General features: G+C 36.9%; 3 protein-coding genes across 4 annotated transcripts; all 3 read left to right on the top strand.

Annotated features, from left to right (window-relative positions):
• Positions 1-265: 265 nt before the first annotated feature.
• On the top strand, positions 266-4,866 carry LOC111803978 (putative pentatricopeptide repeat-containing protein At5g65820). 2 transcript variants are annotated; one of them, XR_015422567.1, is made up of 2 exons: positions 266-2,623; positions 4,249-4,866. XR_015422567.1 is itself a non-coding variant. In XM_087127327.1 (1 exon), exon 1 carries the CDS (start codon positions 434-436, stop codon positions 2,378-2,380), a length of 1,947 nt encoding a protein of 648 aa, XP_086983453.1. In that variant the 5' UTR covers positions 266-433; the 3' UTR covers positions 2,381-2,871. The 2 variants fall into 2 exon arrangements, 1 of the variants encoding a protein (XP_086983453.1); XM_087127327.1 differs by lacking the exon at positions 4,249-4,866 and having other exon boundaries at positions 266-2,871.
• Positions 4,867-5,419: 553 nt separating this feature from the next.
• Positions 5,420-9,598, top strand: LOC111804370 (putative pectin methylesterase CGR3). Its single transcript, XM_023689145.2, has 7 exons — positions 5,420-5,606; positions 6,302-6,441; positions 6,632-6,671; positions 6,815-6,853; positions 7,662-8,036; positions 8,645-8,700; positions 9,184-9,598. The coding sequence occupies exons 2-7, from the start codon at positions 6,328-6,330 to the stop codon at positions 9,334-9,336; spliced, it is 777 nt and encodes a 258-aa protein (XP_023544913.1). The 5' UTR covers positions 5,420-5,606; positions 6,302-6,327; the 3' UTR covers positions 9,337-9,598.
• A 4,860-nt stretch (positions 9,599-14,458) lies between these two features.
• LOC111804369 (1-aminocyclopropane-1-carboxylate synthase CMA101-like) lies at positions 14,459-16,391 on the top strand. Its single transcript, XM_023689144.2, has 3 exons — positions 14,459-14,701; positions 14,787-15,079; positions 15,197-16,391. The coding sequence occupies exons 1-3, from the start codon at positions 14,555-14,557 to the stop codon at positions 16,194-16,196; spliced, it is 1,440 nt and encodes a 479-aa protein (XP_023544912.2). The 5' UTR covers positions 14,459-14,554; the 3' UTR covers positions 16,197-16,391.
• The last annotated feature ends 2,644 nt before the right edge of the window (positions 16,392-19,035 follow it).

Consider the following 19,035-nt stretch of genomic DNA (forward strand, 5'->3'; position numbering starts at 1 on the left):
TTAAAAATGGCAAAGAAGCAAAATAATTGGGTGTGCGATGAATCACAATACGAGCATCAGGTCTAATCCAAACCCAATGTGTATGATCATAATAGCTTCATAGAGTAGTTGAAGCATTGTAGTTTGGAACCGTTCGGTAATGGAGCTCCATTCCGGCTGCTTTGTTGCACCAGTTCTCTTCATCAATTCTCTCACTGGCGGCTTCTTGCCAATGCTTGGCTGGGACATATCGTTGCCTAGATTTAGAAAACGATCAAACCTGAAATCAACCCATTTCAATCATAAAAATATTAATAAAGAAAAAAGAAACTGCTGCTTGCGGCAAGGTAAAGGTTTGGTGGAGGGAGGAGGATGGAGGAAGAAGAAGATTGTGAACGCAAGGGCATATAGTTCATGTAAGGGCGTTCAGTCCAATTGCTCTTGACAAAAAAAGATGCACAGATTTTACCGGAGAACCATTTCTCTCTTCAACAATCCACCTTCTGCATTACTACTCACGAAATCGAACACCCCATTAACCTTCTTTCTCAGAAAACCGCACTTGTCTCTGTCTCTGTCTCCAATAAGCTCTCACACGAATCCCAATGGTACAACAGAGACTGGAGGGTTTGGGCCTATTCACCTGAAAACTACTCCGCATGATTCCACCAATGATAGAGACGCCGACGAATTTTCCGCTGACGTCGAAAAGGTGTACAGGATTCTAAGGAAATTCCACACCAGGGTTCCGAAACTCGAGCTTGCTCTGCAGGAATCCGGTGTCGTTTTACGCTCTGGTCTTCCGGAACGAGTTTTAAGCCGGTGTGGCGATGCCGGAAACTTGGGTTACCGGTTTTTCGTCTGGGCTTCGAAGCAACCGGGTTACAGGCATAGTTATGAAGTGTATAGAGCTATGATTAAAACCTTGGGGAAGATGAGACAGTTCGGAGCCGTATGGGCGCTGATTGAGGAAATGAGAAGAGAGAATCCATACATGTTAACGCCTGAAGTGTTCATTGTTTTGATGAGGAGGTTCGCTTCCGCCAGAATGGTAAAGAAAGCAGTTGAGGTGCTTGATGAAATGCCCAAGTATGGGTGCGAACCTGATGAGTACGTATTTGGGTGCCTTCTTGATGCTATGTGTAAAAATGGCAGTGTTAAAGAAGCAGCTTCGCTATTTGAAGATATGAGAATTCGGTTTAATCCCACTCTGAGACATTTCACATCATTGTTGTATGGTTGGTGCCGAGAAGGCAAGATTTTGGAGGCGAAGCATGTATTGGTCCAAATAAAGGAAGCTGGTTTTGAGCCGGACATTGTGGTTTATAACAATTTACTTGGTGGGTATGCTCAAGCAGGGAAAATGCGGGATGCTTTTCATCTGTTGGAGCAAATGAAGAAAGTGAACTGTGGGCCAAATGCAGCTTCTTATACAATTCTGATTCAGGCGTTCTGTAAGATGGAAAAGATGGACGAGGCAATGCGTATTTTGGTCGAGATGCAAGGGAGGGGATGCGAGGCAGACGTTGTGACTTACACAACTCTGATAAGTGGATTTTGCAAGTGGGGGAACACAGACAGAGCATATGAGATATTGGATAATATGATTCAGAAAGGCCATGATCCTAGTCAGTTGAGTTATTTGTGTATAATGATGGCGCATGAAAAGAAGGAACAGCTGGAAGAGTGTATGGAACTCATGGAAGAAATGAGGAAGATTGGTTGCTTACCAGACCTTAACATCTATAATACAGTCATAAGGTTAGTATGCAAGTTGGGGGAGCTCAAGGAAGCTGTTCGACTTTGGGGTGAAATGGAAGCTGGTGGGCTTAATCCAGGTCTTGACACATATATTGTGATGGTTCATGGGTTTCTTAGTCAAGGTTGTCTAATTGAAGCTTGTGATTACTTCAAAGATATGGTTGAAAGAGGTCTATTATCTGCTCCACAGTATGGTACTTTGAAGGAACTAACAAATGGTCTTTTGAGAGATCAAAAGCTTGAATTGGCAAAAAACATGTGGAGTTGTATTACTACTAAAGGAGGTGAACTTAATGTCAGTGCTTGGACAATTTGGATTCACGCACTTTTTTCGAACGGGCATGTGAAGGAGGCTTGTTCTTACTGCTTGGACATGATGGATGCAGACCTAATGCCGCAGCCGGATACTTTTGCCAAGCTAATGCGTGGCCTGAAGAAACTTTACAATAGACAACTAGCTGTAGAGATCACAGATAAGGTGAGGAAGATGGCTGCAGATAGGAACATCACTTTCAAGATGTATAAGAGGCGAGGGGAGAGAGATTTAAAAGAGAAAATCAAGGCCAAAGAAGATGGAAGGAAAAGAAGAGCACGTAAACGCCGCTGGGGTGGAGTGCACAAAAAGACTAAATCCCTGTAATTTAAGAGCCTTGTCACGAAGAATGATTCATTCTGCGGTTTCTGTAAAAGATTTGATTTGTAATGGTTGGTGCATCATTACTGCTTCTACAATCTGCCGTCCATCATTTTACTGAATTGACGAGAAGTGTTCTTTGGCTCTCTGATTTAGTTCATTGCAGCCGATATCAATTATAGGTGTATTCTATTAGTGAGGAAACTACACGTGGGATCTTTGTGGTCTAAAACTTGCCACAAGGAGAAGGTTAGTCAAAATGCTTTAACCCTTATGTTGCTATGCATGAAGATCAAGATAGCTGCTAATTGGTACCATGTTCAGCATCTTAGTCATTTCTTTCGGCTTTCACCAGAAAAACAATGATATCACTTCTCGGGTGGAGGTTTAGGAACTATGTTTTTCATTTTTGCTCATTGCTAGATTTCATATTGTTATTCTTGTTGATCACCCGATGAGGCAGACTCCTGCTTTATGTACATTTTTATTTTTCAGAATGAAGATCTTATTAAAAAAGGAAGAGGGATGTCCATTTAACCATCTGTTATGTAACTGTGTTTATTGCACTGATAGAAAACTGGATTTCCTGATAGATTAAGAAAATAGGCCATAGGTGGTGTCATAAACATTCATTCCAAAAAATCAAAAGCCAAAGGTAACCACAGAGGCTTAAGAGGATAAAAAATCTTCTTCATAGAAACAAATTACAACGCAGTTTTGCTTTATCCATCTAGAACATAATGAATCCCAGTAATGAAAGATTTTACATTCTCAGGCCAAAGATACACTCAATTAGAAAAATTCAATAATTTCACATTTGTTTAGAACTTTATCGATCTCCAATCAAACCACCCGACATTAGCCAAACTATATGATTCCAAATGTTTCTGTACAACATAAATTCTAAATCACACACAAGGCAGTTTACTCTGGCGGACAGATGTAAAGCGTCAATATTATTAATATGTACAGGAATTCAGATATTACAGCTGAAATATATAAGATTGTGATTCAATCTGGGTCCTTGGAGATTTTGCAGTGTTTATTCATTAATATGACTTATCTCTATTTTAACCTCGTTATTTTGTTTTCAAATGTATGCATGTTCATTGTTTCTTCTTATAAATAAAGGAGATGATATTTTCACTTTCCGCTGTATCAGCTTGGTGCAGTAAGCTATTGGGTCAATTTCAAATAGGTATATCCATCTAATCCAACAAATAGTGTAGTACTACTACATGGTTCGATGTGAGATCCCATATCAGTTGGAGAGGGGAAGGACACATTCCTTATAAAGATCTAGAAACCTCTCCCTAATAGACGTGTTTTAAAAACCTTGAGGAGAAACTTGAAAGGAAAAATCTAAAAAGATAGTATCTGTTAGCAGTAGGCTTAGGTTGTTATACTCTATGCGAGAAATTCACTTTCTCCTCAAGTTCAGACATCATCGACTTCAGGTATGCAATTTTCTCGATAGAAAACTGTTACCTTTCCTTCAACTTAGACGAGTAGTTTACCTTTCCTTAAGTTTGCCAATATTTGCAGGGTTATACTTGAAGTGATTATATCCAAAGTAATACTTGATACCTCTTCTCCTAGAAGAAATCAAGCATTCCTTTTGTCAGTTCCTTCTATAACTAAATCAGATGTTTCATATCAACCACTTCAAAACTTCATTTGAGTTCCTTTATGTTGCCTTCTAGGAAATGATCTGTAATTACGATAATCTGTGTCATCATAGATTTCCTCTTGCAGTTAACAAAAATTAAGAGCAATCAAACTTCGTAACATTGATAGGAAGACAGAACTGTAGCTAGGGGATATGCTATACCTGTAAAAGCACCTCAATGACATTTTAGTGTTATACTTCTCAGAGAGAGATAGAGTTGCTCGTGTTTGAGACGAAGTACCTCATTGCCATGAAAGTCTTGGAGTGTTTTCAGTTCTTCTCTGCGGAACAGAGCTTTATGTTCTTTACCCAGTGAAAGGTTCGATAGCTGGTCAAAACAAAATCAAGCAATCAATTTTCAGGTCTCTGAGTCTGTTCTGTTTCCACCCACTGGGGACAAAGCTGCAATTCATTTCATTCCTGAAAATTTGAATATGAGACTGCATGAACAGAGACTCATATATAGACATGAGGACAAGACTGAGGCCATACATCAACCCAGCAAACAACACCAAGAAGATGACTACTCCAATGTGACTGAAAAATCCTGAAGTGCATCAGCTATATTCAGTCCTAGCTTCTTCTTCTTGACTGGTTGGTGTTGTTTCAGAAGAGGAGCTTCAGAAGCTAGCTACAAAGCACTGAAATTCTCGGAGACAGGAAAAAGAAGACGTGCTGTGCTGTGCTATGCTATGCTATGCTTGTTCCTGCTTCGGTTCTGTATGGTTAGTTAATTTGGTTGGCATATTTAGTTTCTTTTGTACGGTTAAGAATTGTACTTCATATAAGATTGTTCCAATTGTGTTTGGTTTTAAGGCGAGTTTTTAGATGACTTTTGAGAAAAAGACCTTTCTCTAGCAGAAGTCCTTTGGTTGTGTTTTAGGATTTCCAAAACAAATTCGATTATAAAATCAAACCAAATGAGAATTGAGCTAATGCGAGATTCCATCTCGGTTGGAGAGTAAAATGAAATATTCCTTATAAGAGTATGGAAATCTCCCCTTAACAGATTTGTTTTAAAATCGTGAAGCTGACGACAATACGTAATAGACCAAAACGAACAATATCTACTAGCAGTAGACTGTTACAAATGGCATCAGAGACAGACATTCAGTGATATGCCAACGAGCACGCTTACGCGAGCGTGACGTTCATATTGAGAGGCAACAATGTGCAACTTTAGGATGTCGGCAAGGCCTAGGGGCCGGAAAGATGAGCTCAAGGCTTGGCCTTGTGGGTTTGGATGGGCTGACTACGGCTGACAGAAATGCCGTCAATTCAATTATTGCAAAAGCGCGTGACACTGTGCACGTTGAAGGGTCCCGCCAATGCTCTTTTCTCTTACTACTAAGCATCCCATCACATCAACCGCTAAAATAACCCTTTCCTCCCTTTTTCCCACTGCCATTTCTCCTCTCTCTCCCTCTTTTCCCTCTCCTTAGATGAAACTACGCACAATAACTAACCAAACCCAAAAAAGGGGAAAATTAATTTTAAGATCCAAGATCTGGACTTTCAGACACTAAATGCTGCTGCTTTCCTTCTTCTCTTATCTGATCTAAGGTGATTTTTCCAGATCCCATCAAGTTTCTGTTACCTGTGCGTTTGTTTCCTTTATCCATTCTTTTATCTCAATCTCTGTAGTTTGTTCACAACTTGAAAGGTTTCTGCTGCCTTTCTATTTGTCTCTTGATACTGGGGGTGAAACACATCGACCCACAATGCTACATTACATCGATCTATGTGCTTCTTTCAGTTTCCAGTATGACATTGCATTGTTTTGCACGAATGGTGTTTGTTTTTCCCCCCCTTCAATCGTGGGCTAAATTTGCTTCGTTTTTTTAACCTTCTCGGATTTTACTTTCTGGGTTTTAAATCTATGAAATTATAGGTTATAAATATGTGTTCTGTATGGAGGCCATAGATGATGATTTGAAAATTAGATTGAGCTGTGCAGTTCGTGTTGTTTGCTGATTTAGTTTTGGAAGTTTACTCTTGAAATTTGCATCCTTTTGATTTACTCGATTTTGATGGGTGGGTGCTGGAAGTGGGGGATAAATAGACATGAGTGGCCACAGACATCTAGTGTCTGGAAATTCCCTCATGGGTTTCATTCTAGTGTCGGTGGCTTTCTGTAACAAGTTGCTACTTTCAGGAGAATGATTTTTTGAACTGAATTTTGGTTCCATGGAATCAGATTGTCTATTTAATGGACATGCAATCTTACTACCGGTTGTTTATGTTTTCATCAAATGCAGAATCATATTCTTTTGAACTATTAATCATGCAAAGGAGGCAACCTACTTCCACGCGCCGCAATGGAAGCTTTCCATTTGCTGGGGCTCTAAACGCGAAATCAAAATCATCTCCCCTGTTATCTATTTGCCTGGTCCTTGTGGTAATTTTCATGATTAAGAATCAGTTTTCTTTCCTGATTTGTTTTATATTTCTTATCGTTTTCTATAGATTATTGCGGTGGCTGGATGATAATCCGTGATTTCCATAGTAACGTTACCACTCAGTAAAACATAATCCATTGGTATTCCAATTTTGATTTTTTTTTTTTTTTTTTTTGTGGGTTTTCACAGGGAGCAGTTCTTCTACTTGTCTATGCATTTAGTGGACCAGGTTTGTATTTGATTTACAATTTCTAGACTTCTCAATTCATGATATGTTTCCAAGTAGTTTCGGGTGTATACTTTGATTATAGTCGAAGAAATGAAAAATGGGGATTATTGTCTCATTCATTGAACAGCTATTTATCAATGCAGGTTCATTTGGAGGCAACAAGATAGTCAGCAAGATTGAAGGTAAATTAAGTTTTCCTTTGTAACCTCCTTGACGTATAGGGATCGGGCGTCTCTCCCTCTTTATCACCGTTTCGTGCAATGTTTGTCCCTTTGAGCATTCTTTGCTTTCTTTCACATCACAATCCTTTGTTTTTGAATCTATGCTTACTGAGCAATTGATAGGATATTTTCCTTTGGGTAAGATCGAAGATGAAATACTGCCCCCAACATTTTGCACTATATGAATAATGAAAGAAAAAACAACTTCATCCTTCATTGCTTGTAAACAGAGCACTCAGCAATTAAAACAGAACAGTAGCTTTGACACTTTCTTTGTACTTTATCTGCCATGTCTGAGCCTCCCAAACGAAGAATCCTTGTTGAGACATTTACTCTTTCTAGACATTTTATCTTCCATAAGCCGTTGATAAGTCCCTTGGGATCAAAGATTAAGGTGTGAATTCTTTGCCTGGGAAATGACCCGAGGAGCCCAATTTCCAAAGTCTACTATCTTTCTTCCCAACAACCCCTGGGGGTTGCAATTTTGTACTGTTTGTTTTCCTCCGTATCTTGATTCACTGGGGACAAATGATATCACATTCGTATTTCTTTTGTTTGTTCTTGATGGGTTATTTTTAACGAATTTGCATGGTAAAGGCTGTAATATTAAAGAACTTCTATGGTGGTTTGATGATCTCGATCAATTTTAGTTACAATGTGCAAATGCTTGCAACTTGTAAAATGTAACGATTTGATAGTTGATCCTGGTGATGCTTCTATAAGATTTGATTGCTTATATGAGCATTTACTGTCAAAATTGAACCTACAGGTGATTTTTCATGCACATTGGAGTTGTTGAAAGCAGTACCCATCTTAAAGAAAGCATATGGCGATAGTATGAACAAAGTTTTGCATGTTGGTCCGGATACCTGCTCTGTGGTATCCAAGCTATTGAAAGAAGGTGAAACAGAAGCATGGGGCATAGAACCATATGAAATTGAGGATGTCGATGGAAACTGCAAATCACTTGTGAACAAAGGCATTGTTCGTGTGGCGGATATCAAATTCCCTCTACCCTATAGAGCAAAGTCATTTTCTCACGTTATTGTGTCAGATGCAATGGATTACCTATCCCCCAAATACCTGAACAAAACTCTTCCGGAATTTGCAAGGGTTTCTTCTGATGGTCTTGTTATATTTTCTGGTAACTTTTTGAAAGCTCTATGCAACATCGTAAAGATTGCTTTCTATTGCATCATAATTTCATTACCAATCACTTTGTTTTAAATTCATCATTGGCAAATATTTTTTGAAGTGTATCTACTTCACTATGGAAACTCCACAATCGTGTGGTGAATGACCTCATTGAATGTTGGATGCTCTGCTCCTACTAAAAGTACAAGTTGGGTAGAGAGGATTTGAATCTAGGATGGAAAACTTAAGTCAACTAGGAATTTCCAGTTGAACCATCACTGTGGAGTAGAATTACTTTGTTTTGTGATAGAAGTAGCTACTACTGTTCAAATATTACACTTCTTTTCTTGACCCACAAGGAACCAATTGGAGAGTTCCTCTTAGCTGATTGTCATTATAGCAAGCATACATAATTATTTGGACTATAAATCTTGTGACCACGTTGTGGATACAGAGAAATATTTAATAAACTAGGAGTCTTCTCTATTGCATAACTTGTTTCTCCTTTTCTTCTTGCTAACAACATTTTGATGTCGGTCTTCATTATTTCTTATCCGACATTAATATCCTCTATTCGATAAAGGTCTGGTGACCTGTTACTCTCTCCTTTTTGTATAGGTTCACCTGGTCAGCAGAAAGCAAAAGTAAACGAGCTAACAAAGTTTGGACGGCCGGTAAGCTACTACTTATAGCATGTTATATGGATCTTATGTGTGCCATTTTTATTGTGTATGCTCATGCATAATTTTTTTTTGTGTTTTTCACATAAAATTATAAACAATATGGATAATGTGTAAATTCACGGATCTACTTGCTCGTGGAACAATAGTGAATGGACGAGCTCTTAAAACCAACTCCTATGGCTTTCATAACTGTAGTTTAAGTATGTTACAGCTTTAGCTGTAGACATCTATTGCACAATTTGTGCATGAATGAATCGTTAGGGAAAATTGCACATTGCCCTGCGCCTCCCCTCAATTAGGGATATCTGTTGTTCATTTAATTATTTTCTAAAATTACTTCAATCTTGAATTGGATGAGTTGAGGCCGTAAGGAAGTAGTTAGAGCATATTATTTAGGTGGTATACTTGAGAGGTGCATAATATGGTTGTGTGTGATTTCATTAATGTAATGGATGCATTACTTCATATTTGAAGGCCAAAATGAGGAGCTCGTCATGGTGGATTCGATTTTTCACCCAAACAAGCTTAGAAGAGAACGAAGGCGCTGCCAAGAAATTTAAGCAAGCAGCATCCAAGCAGTCTTACAAGCCCGGCTGCCAAGTTTTCCATCTCAATTCATACCATTGATATCAAATCATAAGATATGAAATCATTTCTTACCCTCTTTTTTGTCTCTTTCTCTTGTCATTCTTATGTTATAAACGAACATAAAAGAAGCTAGACAGGTGGAGAATCAGCAATTGATGTACGCGTTTTTTTCCTTTTCTTTTTCTTCTTTGGGTGGTGGGATTGGGGAAATGTCATTGGCACAATATTGTCAACACGGGAGACTTTAGTGTTCTCAAGGTTACTATATATATATATATATATATTAATTATTTTTATTTAACGAGATGAATACTACTGATGGTCCTATCGTTTTGTATCGTTTTGGCTCGTGGCTTTCTTAGTATATTTTCTGCCTATTACTCATCATGCCCACTGATCCAACTCTGATCTGATGTATCCTGCTGACATGTTGATATTGTATAATAATTTATCTTCTGAACTGTATACTCTTGTTTCGGCTGGATTTTTTTTTTTGTCTCTGTTCTTCTCATCTTCTAGCTGCAGCTATGAATACAGTTATGTCAAGTAACTTGAACACAATGGCTGTCCTCTGAATCCATGCACCCTTGAAATTTTCGTATTACATAGAATTGAGTTGGTATTAAATGGTTGTCTATTATACCAAAATCTAGATTTCTCCCTAATGGCTTCCAATTATGCATCAACAGAGTTTGGGAATGCAATCAAATGATCGAGACTGTCTTTTCTTTCAACCCTGTAGTTTATAGAAATGACTTCGACTCAAATTCACCTAATCTTTGAAGGTTCTACGAAACTTATCTCATGCCCCCTCTCTGGGTAGAAATTAGTTTTTTTTTTTTTTTTAAAAAAAAAAACCTTTTAATTGGATTAATTGTATTTATAAGTATATAGCCGGCTCAATCAGAGGGTAATATCAAATTTGAAAAACAGAGGCCCAGGATGCGAGTGAAGCTGTTGTTTGATGTGATAGAGGAGAACAACAACCAAGCCACTTGTAACCGTGCCAACTTTGACGATCAAAGCCAAACTTGGACAGATTTTATTCAAAGGTTAGTAATTGGCTAATTATGATTAAACCAAGAAATCATTTTGATCTTATTGGTACGGTTGAGGTTGAAAAGAGGATATAAGTGTAAGCAGCAGTCGGGTTCTCTTCTTTACAACCAATTTCTGCCAACACTGATACCGTATTATTATTAAGAACATGGAAATTGTTGTTACCAGAATGATGGGTCCTGATCTGACTGGGTCAGGGTCCTTGAATGTTTTGTGAAATGCTGGTTCATATGTCTATCTGGCCCATCTCAGCTCTTGATGTTTCCCATTTGGGAACCCATCATCCAATCATTATTAATATTCCAGATTACAAACTATAGGTATTCATCTCAGTAAACCCAGCTGGCTGCGTGTCTCAACCCAACTTCCTTCATGGGCCTTCAAAACAAACACACACAGCAAAACCAAAAGTGGGCTAGCTTCATTTGAATCATTCTTTCTCGAGAGCGTTTGGGTTTTCATTTCTGGGTTTCCACCTCTAAATCCACATGAAATTAGAATTTTGTGTGGAGGGAATGGTTTGTATGTATGTAGTAGTCGTTTTCATGTGTTTTAAGACATGACAGCTTAGTCTGCAGTTATGTGGTGGACCTTGCCTAGCTAGCTGATGCAAATAGCTACAACTCCAATTTGCAGGCACATGAGCAGTCACACACTGTTGAGGCCACAAGGCGGCCCCAAACTCCAAACTCACCACTACCCTGTGTTCAATTAACCAATGGCATGCATTGTGGCATCAAACGCTAGCTAGTTTAAGCTTCATTCCATCTGGTACTTTTCTTCCAAAAGAACCCAACTTTTTTAATCAGTTGGGTCAAAAAACCAGTAGAAACAAAAGGTAGTTAAGTCAGAGTGGAAGTGGAAGTGTTAGGTAGCAGAAGAGAAAACAGCTGGATTTTGGAGTGGAGTGTAAGGAAAATGGTCCATGCAGAGTGTCATCAAAAGCTTAGCGGCTAATGACCCACTTGCATATATACTTGGGTTTGGGACACATCCTGGTCTACACCACTTCAATGCTCCTTTCAAGTTCGTAATAAATAGTTTGGGCGGTTTGGATTTCCTTTTGGACTCCCAAACATTTCTTTTCCTGTTGTCTGCTCCATAATCTACAGATCCACCAAATTCTAGTCAATTCCCGATCATTGGATGTCTGGATGTTTTTTTTTTTTCCATATTTTGACAAGCAATTTGGTCTCTGACAAAACAAGTATTAGATTGAGTTAGAGGAGCAATGGCTGCCACGGTTTGTACCATCAGTTATGATCTCAATAGAGACTTAATTATAATTAGGGAGCTGATTAGTGAAAGTATTAATTGAAGCGTAGAGTAGAGAAAGGAGGAGGAGGGGAGGGGGGTTAAAAGGGTCCTACAAAATTGAAGAGAAGAAACAAGATGGTCCATGGGAGTGTCTCCTCGGAAGAGGGTGAGGAATGGAGTAACGTGAGGGATCATGTTAGTTGTCACCGTAAGAGTTTGTCTGAAACGGTCACTGAATATATCTTATGTGTAAGGTTTAAATGGCGGTGGTGGGGGCAATTAACCCACCTTTTCACATGCCCTAATAACCTCTTTTCCTACAAATCACGTGCCCCCTTCTTAATTAATTAATTATTACTTTCTAAACTTCCATGTTTTTTTAACATCAGTAGATATTGTCCACTTTAGTCCGGTATTACTATTTGCTTCACAGTTTTAAAACACGTATACTAGAGATAAATAATCGATGAATGCATGTGAGATTGACAATAATATGTACCTTAAATTGATGACCTTATTTGGTTACCGTTTATGTTAATTTGGTTAGTACAACGCTAACCTTAATTTGCACTAACCTACGTACCTGTCCACAACTTAAATGCATTAACATCTGTCTCAATCCTTCACTTATATGGGTTAATTTAATTTTTTTCCAGCTAAAACAACACATTTTTAGCTCTTTTTTTTTTTTTTATTGGGTTTTTTTAATTACTTAATTTATCCTCAAAATCAAATATTATTAATTATAAAATAAATAAAAAATAGAAGGATGTGATTAGAGAAGTGAAAGCATAATAAGAATAGTAAGAAAGTGAATTAATGAAGGAGGAAGGATGTAATTAGTCGAACAAAGATAAGCCCAAAATCATATCAATAAGAGTGATATTATTGGGTTAATGTTAGTGTGGAAAAGCAAGGAGACCCAATTAATTAATAAACCAACTATATAATAATATATAAGAGGGGAGTATATGATATGGTTTTCTAATCAACAAATTTGGCATCTTTCTACCATGTCCTTCCCTTGTCTGCCCGCTGCCCAACCCTTTATTGTCACACATTTTCATTTTGCATCAATCAGATCATTCTACTAAAATAAGCGACCCCTAATTTATGACACCCTCTACATTTTCCTCTTCATCCAAAATTCCAAATATGAAATTACCTTACCACCCTCCTTCCAATCTCTCTCTTCTACACCTTTGTAATGCAAAATTTTCACCAAAAATGGCTGTTTTTTTTTTCTCTTTTTTCTTAAGTCTGTCCACCACTACCAGATATTGTCTGCTTGAACCTATTATGTATCGTTGTCAGCCTCACAGCTTTAACCAAATATGGGAGAGCGAAAGTGGGTGTGACTACACACATACATACATAAAGAAAACCATACATCTTTTGGTTTTACTACGTACATATTAATTAAAACAAGCTAAGCTAAACTTTGATTTTGAGTTTAGCCTAAAATACTCGATCAATAATATGCATTAGCGCGTTGGAGAGTTGACCCATAAAGACAGCAGGTTGTAGGAGGATCATTAGATGATATCATAATAACCCTAAAGAGAGAAAGAAAATGATAATAATTGGAGAAAAGACTAAGTAAATAGTGGATGGATAATTGTAATTCATCCATTACATTCATGTGAATGAGTGTTCTTTACTTTTTAGGGCCGACATTTTCATGTCTAAATTTTGACTTTTTTCTATTTTTTTTAATACATAAAACCCCCCAAGCTGAAGCAGAACCAAGAACCAACCAGGTGCCAACCAGGTGCCATGTGGCAAAAACCAACGGCGAGTGGACACGGGTTAACTACGGAGGAGAAAATTAATATTAAAATCTGCCACCCAATATAGTTTTACCATCCACTGCTGCTCTAGATTATCGATCAAAATATTCACAAGGTAGATCAACCTACCCATTAATAAAGAAAAATATAAAGAGAATAAAATAAAATATATTATTAATCAAATCATAAATAAAAATATTAAGGAATATCTAAAATATATTAAAAAACTAATATATTCTTCAAATATTAACTATATATTTAAATAATTCGAGATGACCGAATTTTATATTGATTTCTTTAAAATGATTACTTTTAAAAACTTTTGTAGAAAAGTCTTTGTTATTTTGTTGCACATTTGATGTTCAAAATAGTTACCAACCCCGAAATTAGGTGTGTGTCTACAGACATAAAAGTGGGGTGTTTTTGCTGCCGACGGACATGAAGTTTTGGTACGAGCCCTGTTTTGTCCAACCTTTTGAGCGCTTACAAAGTGTGTTTGTTGAGCTGAAATGGACGGGTAATTAGAAGATGGAACTTAACCCAAATCAAATTAATCAATTAATTAACATTAAGGTTGAAGCAGAGAGAAAGACAATGGCAGACACAGTGTGGGTGGGGATTGTGCAGTCAGGGGACATACGGGCCCCGACCCACTGTTCATTTCTTCTTCTTTGAGGCTCAGGTGGGTCTATTTCCCCATCTTCTCTACGCGATGCTGTCGGCCTCCTCTTACTACGAACCCTCTTCCTTTAATGTCTGTTTCTTTGGTTTCCCCCAACAATTAACCCTCAGATTAAACATTCCTAATCCCATCCATTCCTGTTTCATCTTCCATATCAAAATCATCGCTTAAATCCATAAACACTCTCTAATTAAATGATTCATATTATTATCTCTAATACCAATAATAATAATAATGTAAAACGCGTTATTTATAGAATATATATTTTTTGTCTCTTATTTTATTTAAATTATTAACATTTATATTGGATTTTGTGCTATAAATATGTTTGCTAGAGACCTCTCCAACCCAAACATTCCAACCAAGACTTCCTCTTTCTCTCTCAACAAATTTCAATCTCACTAACCTCTCTATCTCATAATCTCTTCTTAGCAATTCCTCAAGGTTAATCTCTTCTTAGCTAAACAAAATGAGGATGCTATCCACAAAGGCTACGTGCAACTCCCACGGTCAAGATTCCTCCTACTTCCTAGGGTGGGAGGCTTATGAGAAGAATCCCTTTGATGAGGCTTCTAATCCCAAGGGCATAATTCAGATGGGTCTTGCGGAGAATCAAGTAATTGATTGTTCATATTCATCCATTTTGGCTACCTTTTTTATGCCTCAATTATTCACCTTTTCTTCTTCCTCTCATTTTGCAGCTATCATTTGACCTTCTTGAATCATGGCTCACAAAGAACCCTGACGCCGCCAGCTTCAAACGAGATGGCCAATCCATTTTCAGGGAGCTCGCTCTCTTCCAAGATTACCACGGCTTACCCGCATTCAAAAAGGCATTGGTTGAATTTATGGCGGAAATTAGAGGGAACAAAGTAACATTTGAGGCTAATAACATAGTCCTCACAGCTGGCGCAACTTCAGCCAATGAGACACTTATGTTCTGCCTTGCCGAGGCTGGCGATGCTTTTCTCCTCCCAACTCCATACTATCCAGGGTTCGTATTCCTATAAATAATAATAATAATGATAATCTTTACTAAAATTTGAAGCTATATTATGAAGTTATTAAGAATCATAATTCTGATCTTTACTTGCATTTGTTGTACAAACAGATTTGATAGAGATTTGAAATGGAGAACCGGCGTTGAGATTGTACCAATTCATTGCACCAGCTCCAACGCCTTCCAAGTCACCCAACCGGCTCTAGAACAAGCCTATAAAGAAGCCGAAGCTCGCAACCTACGTGTCAAAGGCGTGTTGGTCACAAACCCATCCAACCCATTGGGCACCACAATGAGCCGACACGAACTCGACTTGGTTTTCGACTTTATAACTTCGAAAGGCATTCACTTGATCAGTGACGAGATCTACTCCGGGACCGTTTTCGGGTCGCCGGGATTCGTGAGTGCGATGGAGGTGCTTAGGGAGAGGAGTAGCGAGGAGGAGGAGGAGGTTTGGAAGAGAGTACATATTGTTTACAGTTTGTCAAAGGATTTGGGGCTTCCAGGTTTTCGAGTTGGTGCAATTTACTCCAACGACGACATGGTGGTGGCTGCGGCTACCAAAATGTCTAGCTTTGGATTGGTGTCGTCTCAAACACAATACCTTCTCTCAGCCATGCTGTCCGACAAGAAGTTCACTAGAAACTACATTACCGAGAATCAGAGAAGGCTGAAACAGAGACAAAAGATGCTGGTATCTGGTTTGGAAAAGGCGGGTATTAACTGCCTGGACAGCAATGCAGGGTTGTTCTGTTGGGTGGACATGAGGCATTTGTTGGAGTCGGACACGTTTGAATCCGAGTTAGAGCTGTGGAAGAAGATAGTGTACGAGGTGGGTTTGAACATTTCTCCTGGCTCATCCTGCCACTGCTCTGAACCAGGGTGGTTCCGTGTTTGCTTTGCCAACATGTCCGAATCAACATTGAAACTAGCTATTCGAAGATTGAAGTCGTTTGTAGCAGAATTGAGGTCCGCCGCTTCTCCAAACGCTCAGTCACAATTAAACAATGACAACAAATTTTGCAAGAACATCAAGAAAAACATTTTCACCAAATGGGTTTTCCGGCTATCGGTTCAAGAAGCCAACCGCAAGCTGCAACATGAACGATAGCCTGGTTTGATGAACACATTCATCGTCCATATTTGGGGAATTTCTTTCCTTTCATTTTTTTTTTTTCATTTTTTTTTTTTAATCTTGTTGAAATATTCCAAATTACAAATTTGCATACTGTAATTAAAAAAGTGCACTCGGTCCCTTGTGGGATTAGTAGTGGCTTTAATTACATAATTAATCATTAATATTCCATTAATTCCTCTGCCTCTATTTCTCTCACTAATTAACATCACAATATTATCAAATAATTCTGCTTCAACTAATAACTAAAATATTTAGAGGACCATACTTCATATTTTCTATTAAAAAAAAAAAAAAGTCAGAAGCTTAAATAATATACTCTAAATTATAAATTAAAAAGAAAAAAAGAATTGAAGTATATGAAGAATCAAATGAATGAATTTTCCAACGTGGAGGATTTTATGGGAGTTGTTATCATGTGTTGAAACGATAAATATAATGGTTGGCCATGTGAGAAGATTTCATCTTTTATTTTATTTTATTTTATAATATATAACAAAGAATAATAATAATAATAATAATAATAATAATAATAATATGTAGAAAGAGATGGCTTGTAAAGGTAGCGGTGGTGGCGAGGGAAACGGCGCCGATGGCGAAAATAGCGGCTGATGACGGTGGGGGTGGGGGATGTTTACTAAGAAGGTCTGCCGACATGAGGGTGTTTTATTTGGTTGAGTCATTGGTTGCCCAACCCAAACCCACCTCCTTCTCTTACATACCCAATAAGTCTGTGATGTTAAGCATTTTGTGTTGTGTTTTGTTCGTGTACTGCAAAACAACGCCAATCCCAAGTGGGTTGTTGGTCAGATTTGGCAAACACAGTCAAAGCAAGCATTATTATGTGGGTTTCAATGCTAGGCCCTCCCAGTATCAAACTTTGTCCCCATTGCATCACTTTCATTTTTTCTTCTTAAAAAAACCTTTGTTTACAAAATTATGTAAAAATTATATTACAAGTTTACAACGCTCTTCAAGTAAATGGCCAATAATTATCAATTCTCTCGTTAGGATCGTCTTAAAAAAATTTGAGATAGAATTTGACAAAACAAAAAAAAAAAAAAAAACAATAAACTTCGTCGATGATTAAAAAAAAAGTGGAAGGTGATTTGATATGTGTAGGATTTAGTAGGTGTGAAAAAGTAGGATGTCTCATCGAAAAAATACACGATTCTAGAACGATAAAGATTGCCGACTAATCACTCTTCTCTCTACCATCTCCCAAATCCAAGCCCTTCCTTTGTATCCAAAACATGATTATCACATCCAGTCCAGTCAAATCTAATCCTCCCTACCAATACATGCATTTGTATTTGCTTCCAAATTCAACTCCTTCATTGTTTGAACTACTCAAAACCATGCACATAGACAACATTAGCTTAACCTTATGTATTTATCTATCATTATGATATAATCCATTTTTCCTACTTACCCATTATTCAAATTAATTATGTTATGTTATTTATCCCCCAATAATTGCATTCACATTAACTTTATAATATGTTTGAATTATTTCACATATTATCGATAATTATTATATTTCCACATGGCCATACCCAGTATTCAAAGGGGTATCAAGAATATACTTCATAATTAAGTGTATCATGCCTTACTAGTTTTAATTATTGGATATGATTAACACGAGTTAGTTATAAAGATCTTAGAATATCTCTGTGAATTTTATTGTATCTTCAACAATAAAATAAACTGTTTATTTATTATAAACTATCAAGATTGGTTAAGATACATTAAATAATTACACCACAAAATGATTATAGGAATTGTTTTTTTATTCAAATTATATTATTACGTTACTAATGTCATGGCCGTTACTCTTAAGATATATATATATATATATATATTAGGAAATGTAAAAAGGAATTAAATGGCTGACGTATGTGTCATGTGCCTGTACTAAATATAGGCGCCTACCCACCACCATATTATTTTTATTTCAACTTTCTAACGTCAAATTAAGGGGAGGGGCCACAAATATATATTCATTTTTTTTTTTTTTTTTTTTTTATATTCGGTATACCTTATTTATATAAATATATGTATATAGCCATATAATTATTTTGAATTATTTCACTATTTTATTTATGGTTTTGAAAACTGGTTTCAATGTAAACCTTTCATATTTTTATTTATTTATTATGAATCAAAATTTAAAATTATGTGGATTATTATTAGAAGGAAATCTTATCATTATTTTAATATTCTTAAAATACTTAAACTTAGTCAACTAATGGTCGTTAGGGTTTGAAATTAAAATATTGTGGGAAATGATTATATTTGGAATAGGAATATAATAGTTTGTTAGTTTATTTTAAAAAGATACGGAAATATTTATAACCAAAGTTTTGCAGTTTGAATTAGGTGGTGGGGACAATGAAGTTAAAAACATCACATGAAGAAAAACAAAAAACAAGAGAATTTTGGTCGATCTTTTTGGGTGTTGGGGTTTGACTAAAGCCGTTTGTGCCTCAAAACTTGCCCGGTTTCGGTTGGGCATTTATTTATTTTATTTTATTTTATTTTATTTTTAATACTTTTATTAATTAATTTAATACTTAACTTCAACGAGAACACACTGATTTCCGCGTAATGGTTCCTCACTACAATCCCTTCATTTATTTATTTTTATTTATTTATTTGATATTTCAGTATCAATAATCATGTAAATAAGCTTTAATTTGATTTTGGGCGGTGCAAAAGGCAAGATATAATCTTTGATTTTATTTTCTATTTCAAGAATCTCAATTAAAGAAGCCTTCGTATTTTTAATTAAAATAAGTTTTTGATTAATTTTAAA

This window comes from Cucurbita pepo, chromosome 10, assembly GCF_057944985.1.
Source record: "Cucurbita pepo subsp. pepo isolate OVF chromosome 10, ASM5794498v1, whole genome shotgun sequence".
Lineage (NCBI taxonomy): Eukaryota > Viridiplantae > Streptophyta > Magnoliopsida > Cucurbitales > Cucurbitaceae > Cucurbita > Cucurbita pepo.

Excerpts from the sequence above, each read along its gene's own strand:
- LOC111803978 (XM_087127327.1), top strand. The coding sequence starts at position 434 with ATGCACAGATTTTACCGGAGAACCATTTCTCTCTTCAACAATCCACCT.
- LOC111804370 (XM_023689145.2), top strand. The coding sequence starts at position 6,328 with ATGCAAAGGAGGCAACCTACTTCCACGCGCCGCAATGGAAGCTTTCCA. Across the intron at positions 6,672-6,814 it reads CTATGCATTTAGTGGACCAG|GTTCATTTGGAGGCAACAAG; the intron begins GTTTGTATTTGA and ends TTATCAATGCAG. Across the intron at positions 6,854-7,661 it reads GATAGTCAGCAAGATTGAAG|GTGATTTTTCATGCACATTG; the intron begins GTAAATTAAGTT and ends TTGAACCTACAG.
- LOC111804369 (XM_023689144.2), top strand. The coding sequence starts at position 14,555 with ATGAGGATGCTATCCACAAAGGCTACGTGCAACTCCCACGGTCAAGAT. Across the intron at positions 14,702-14,786 it reads TGGGTCTTGCGGAGAATCAA|CTATCATTTGACCTTCTTGA; the intron begins GTAATTGATTGT and ends CTCATTTTGCAG. Across the intron at positions 15,080-15,196 it reads CCAACTCCATACTATCCAGG|ATTTGATAGAGATTTGAAAT; the intron begins GTTCGTATTCCT and ends TTGTACAAACAG.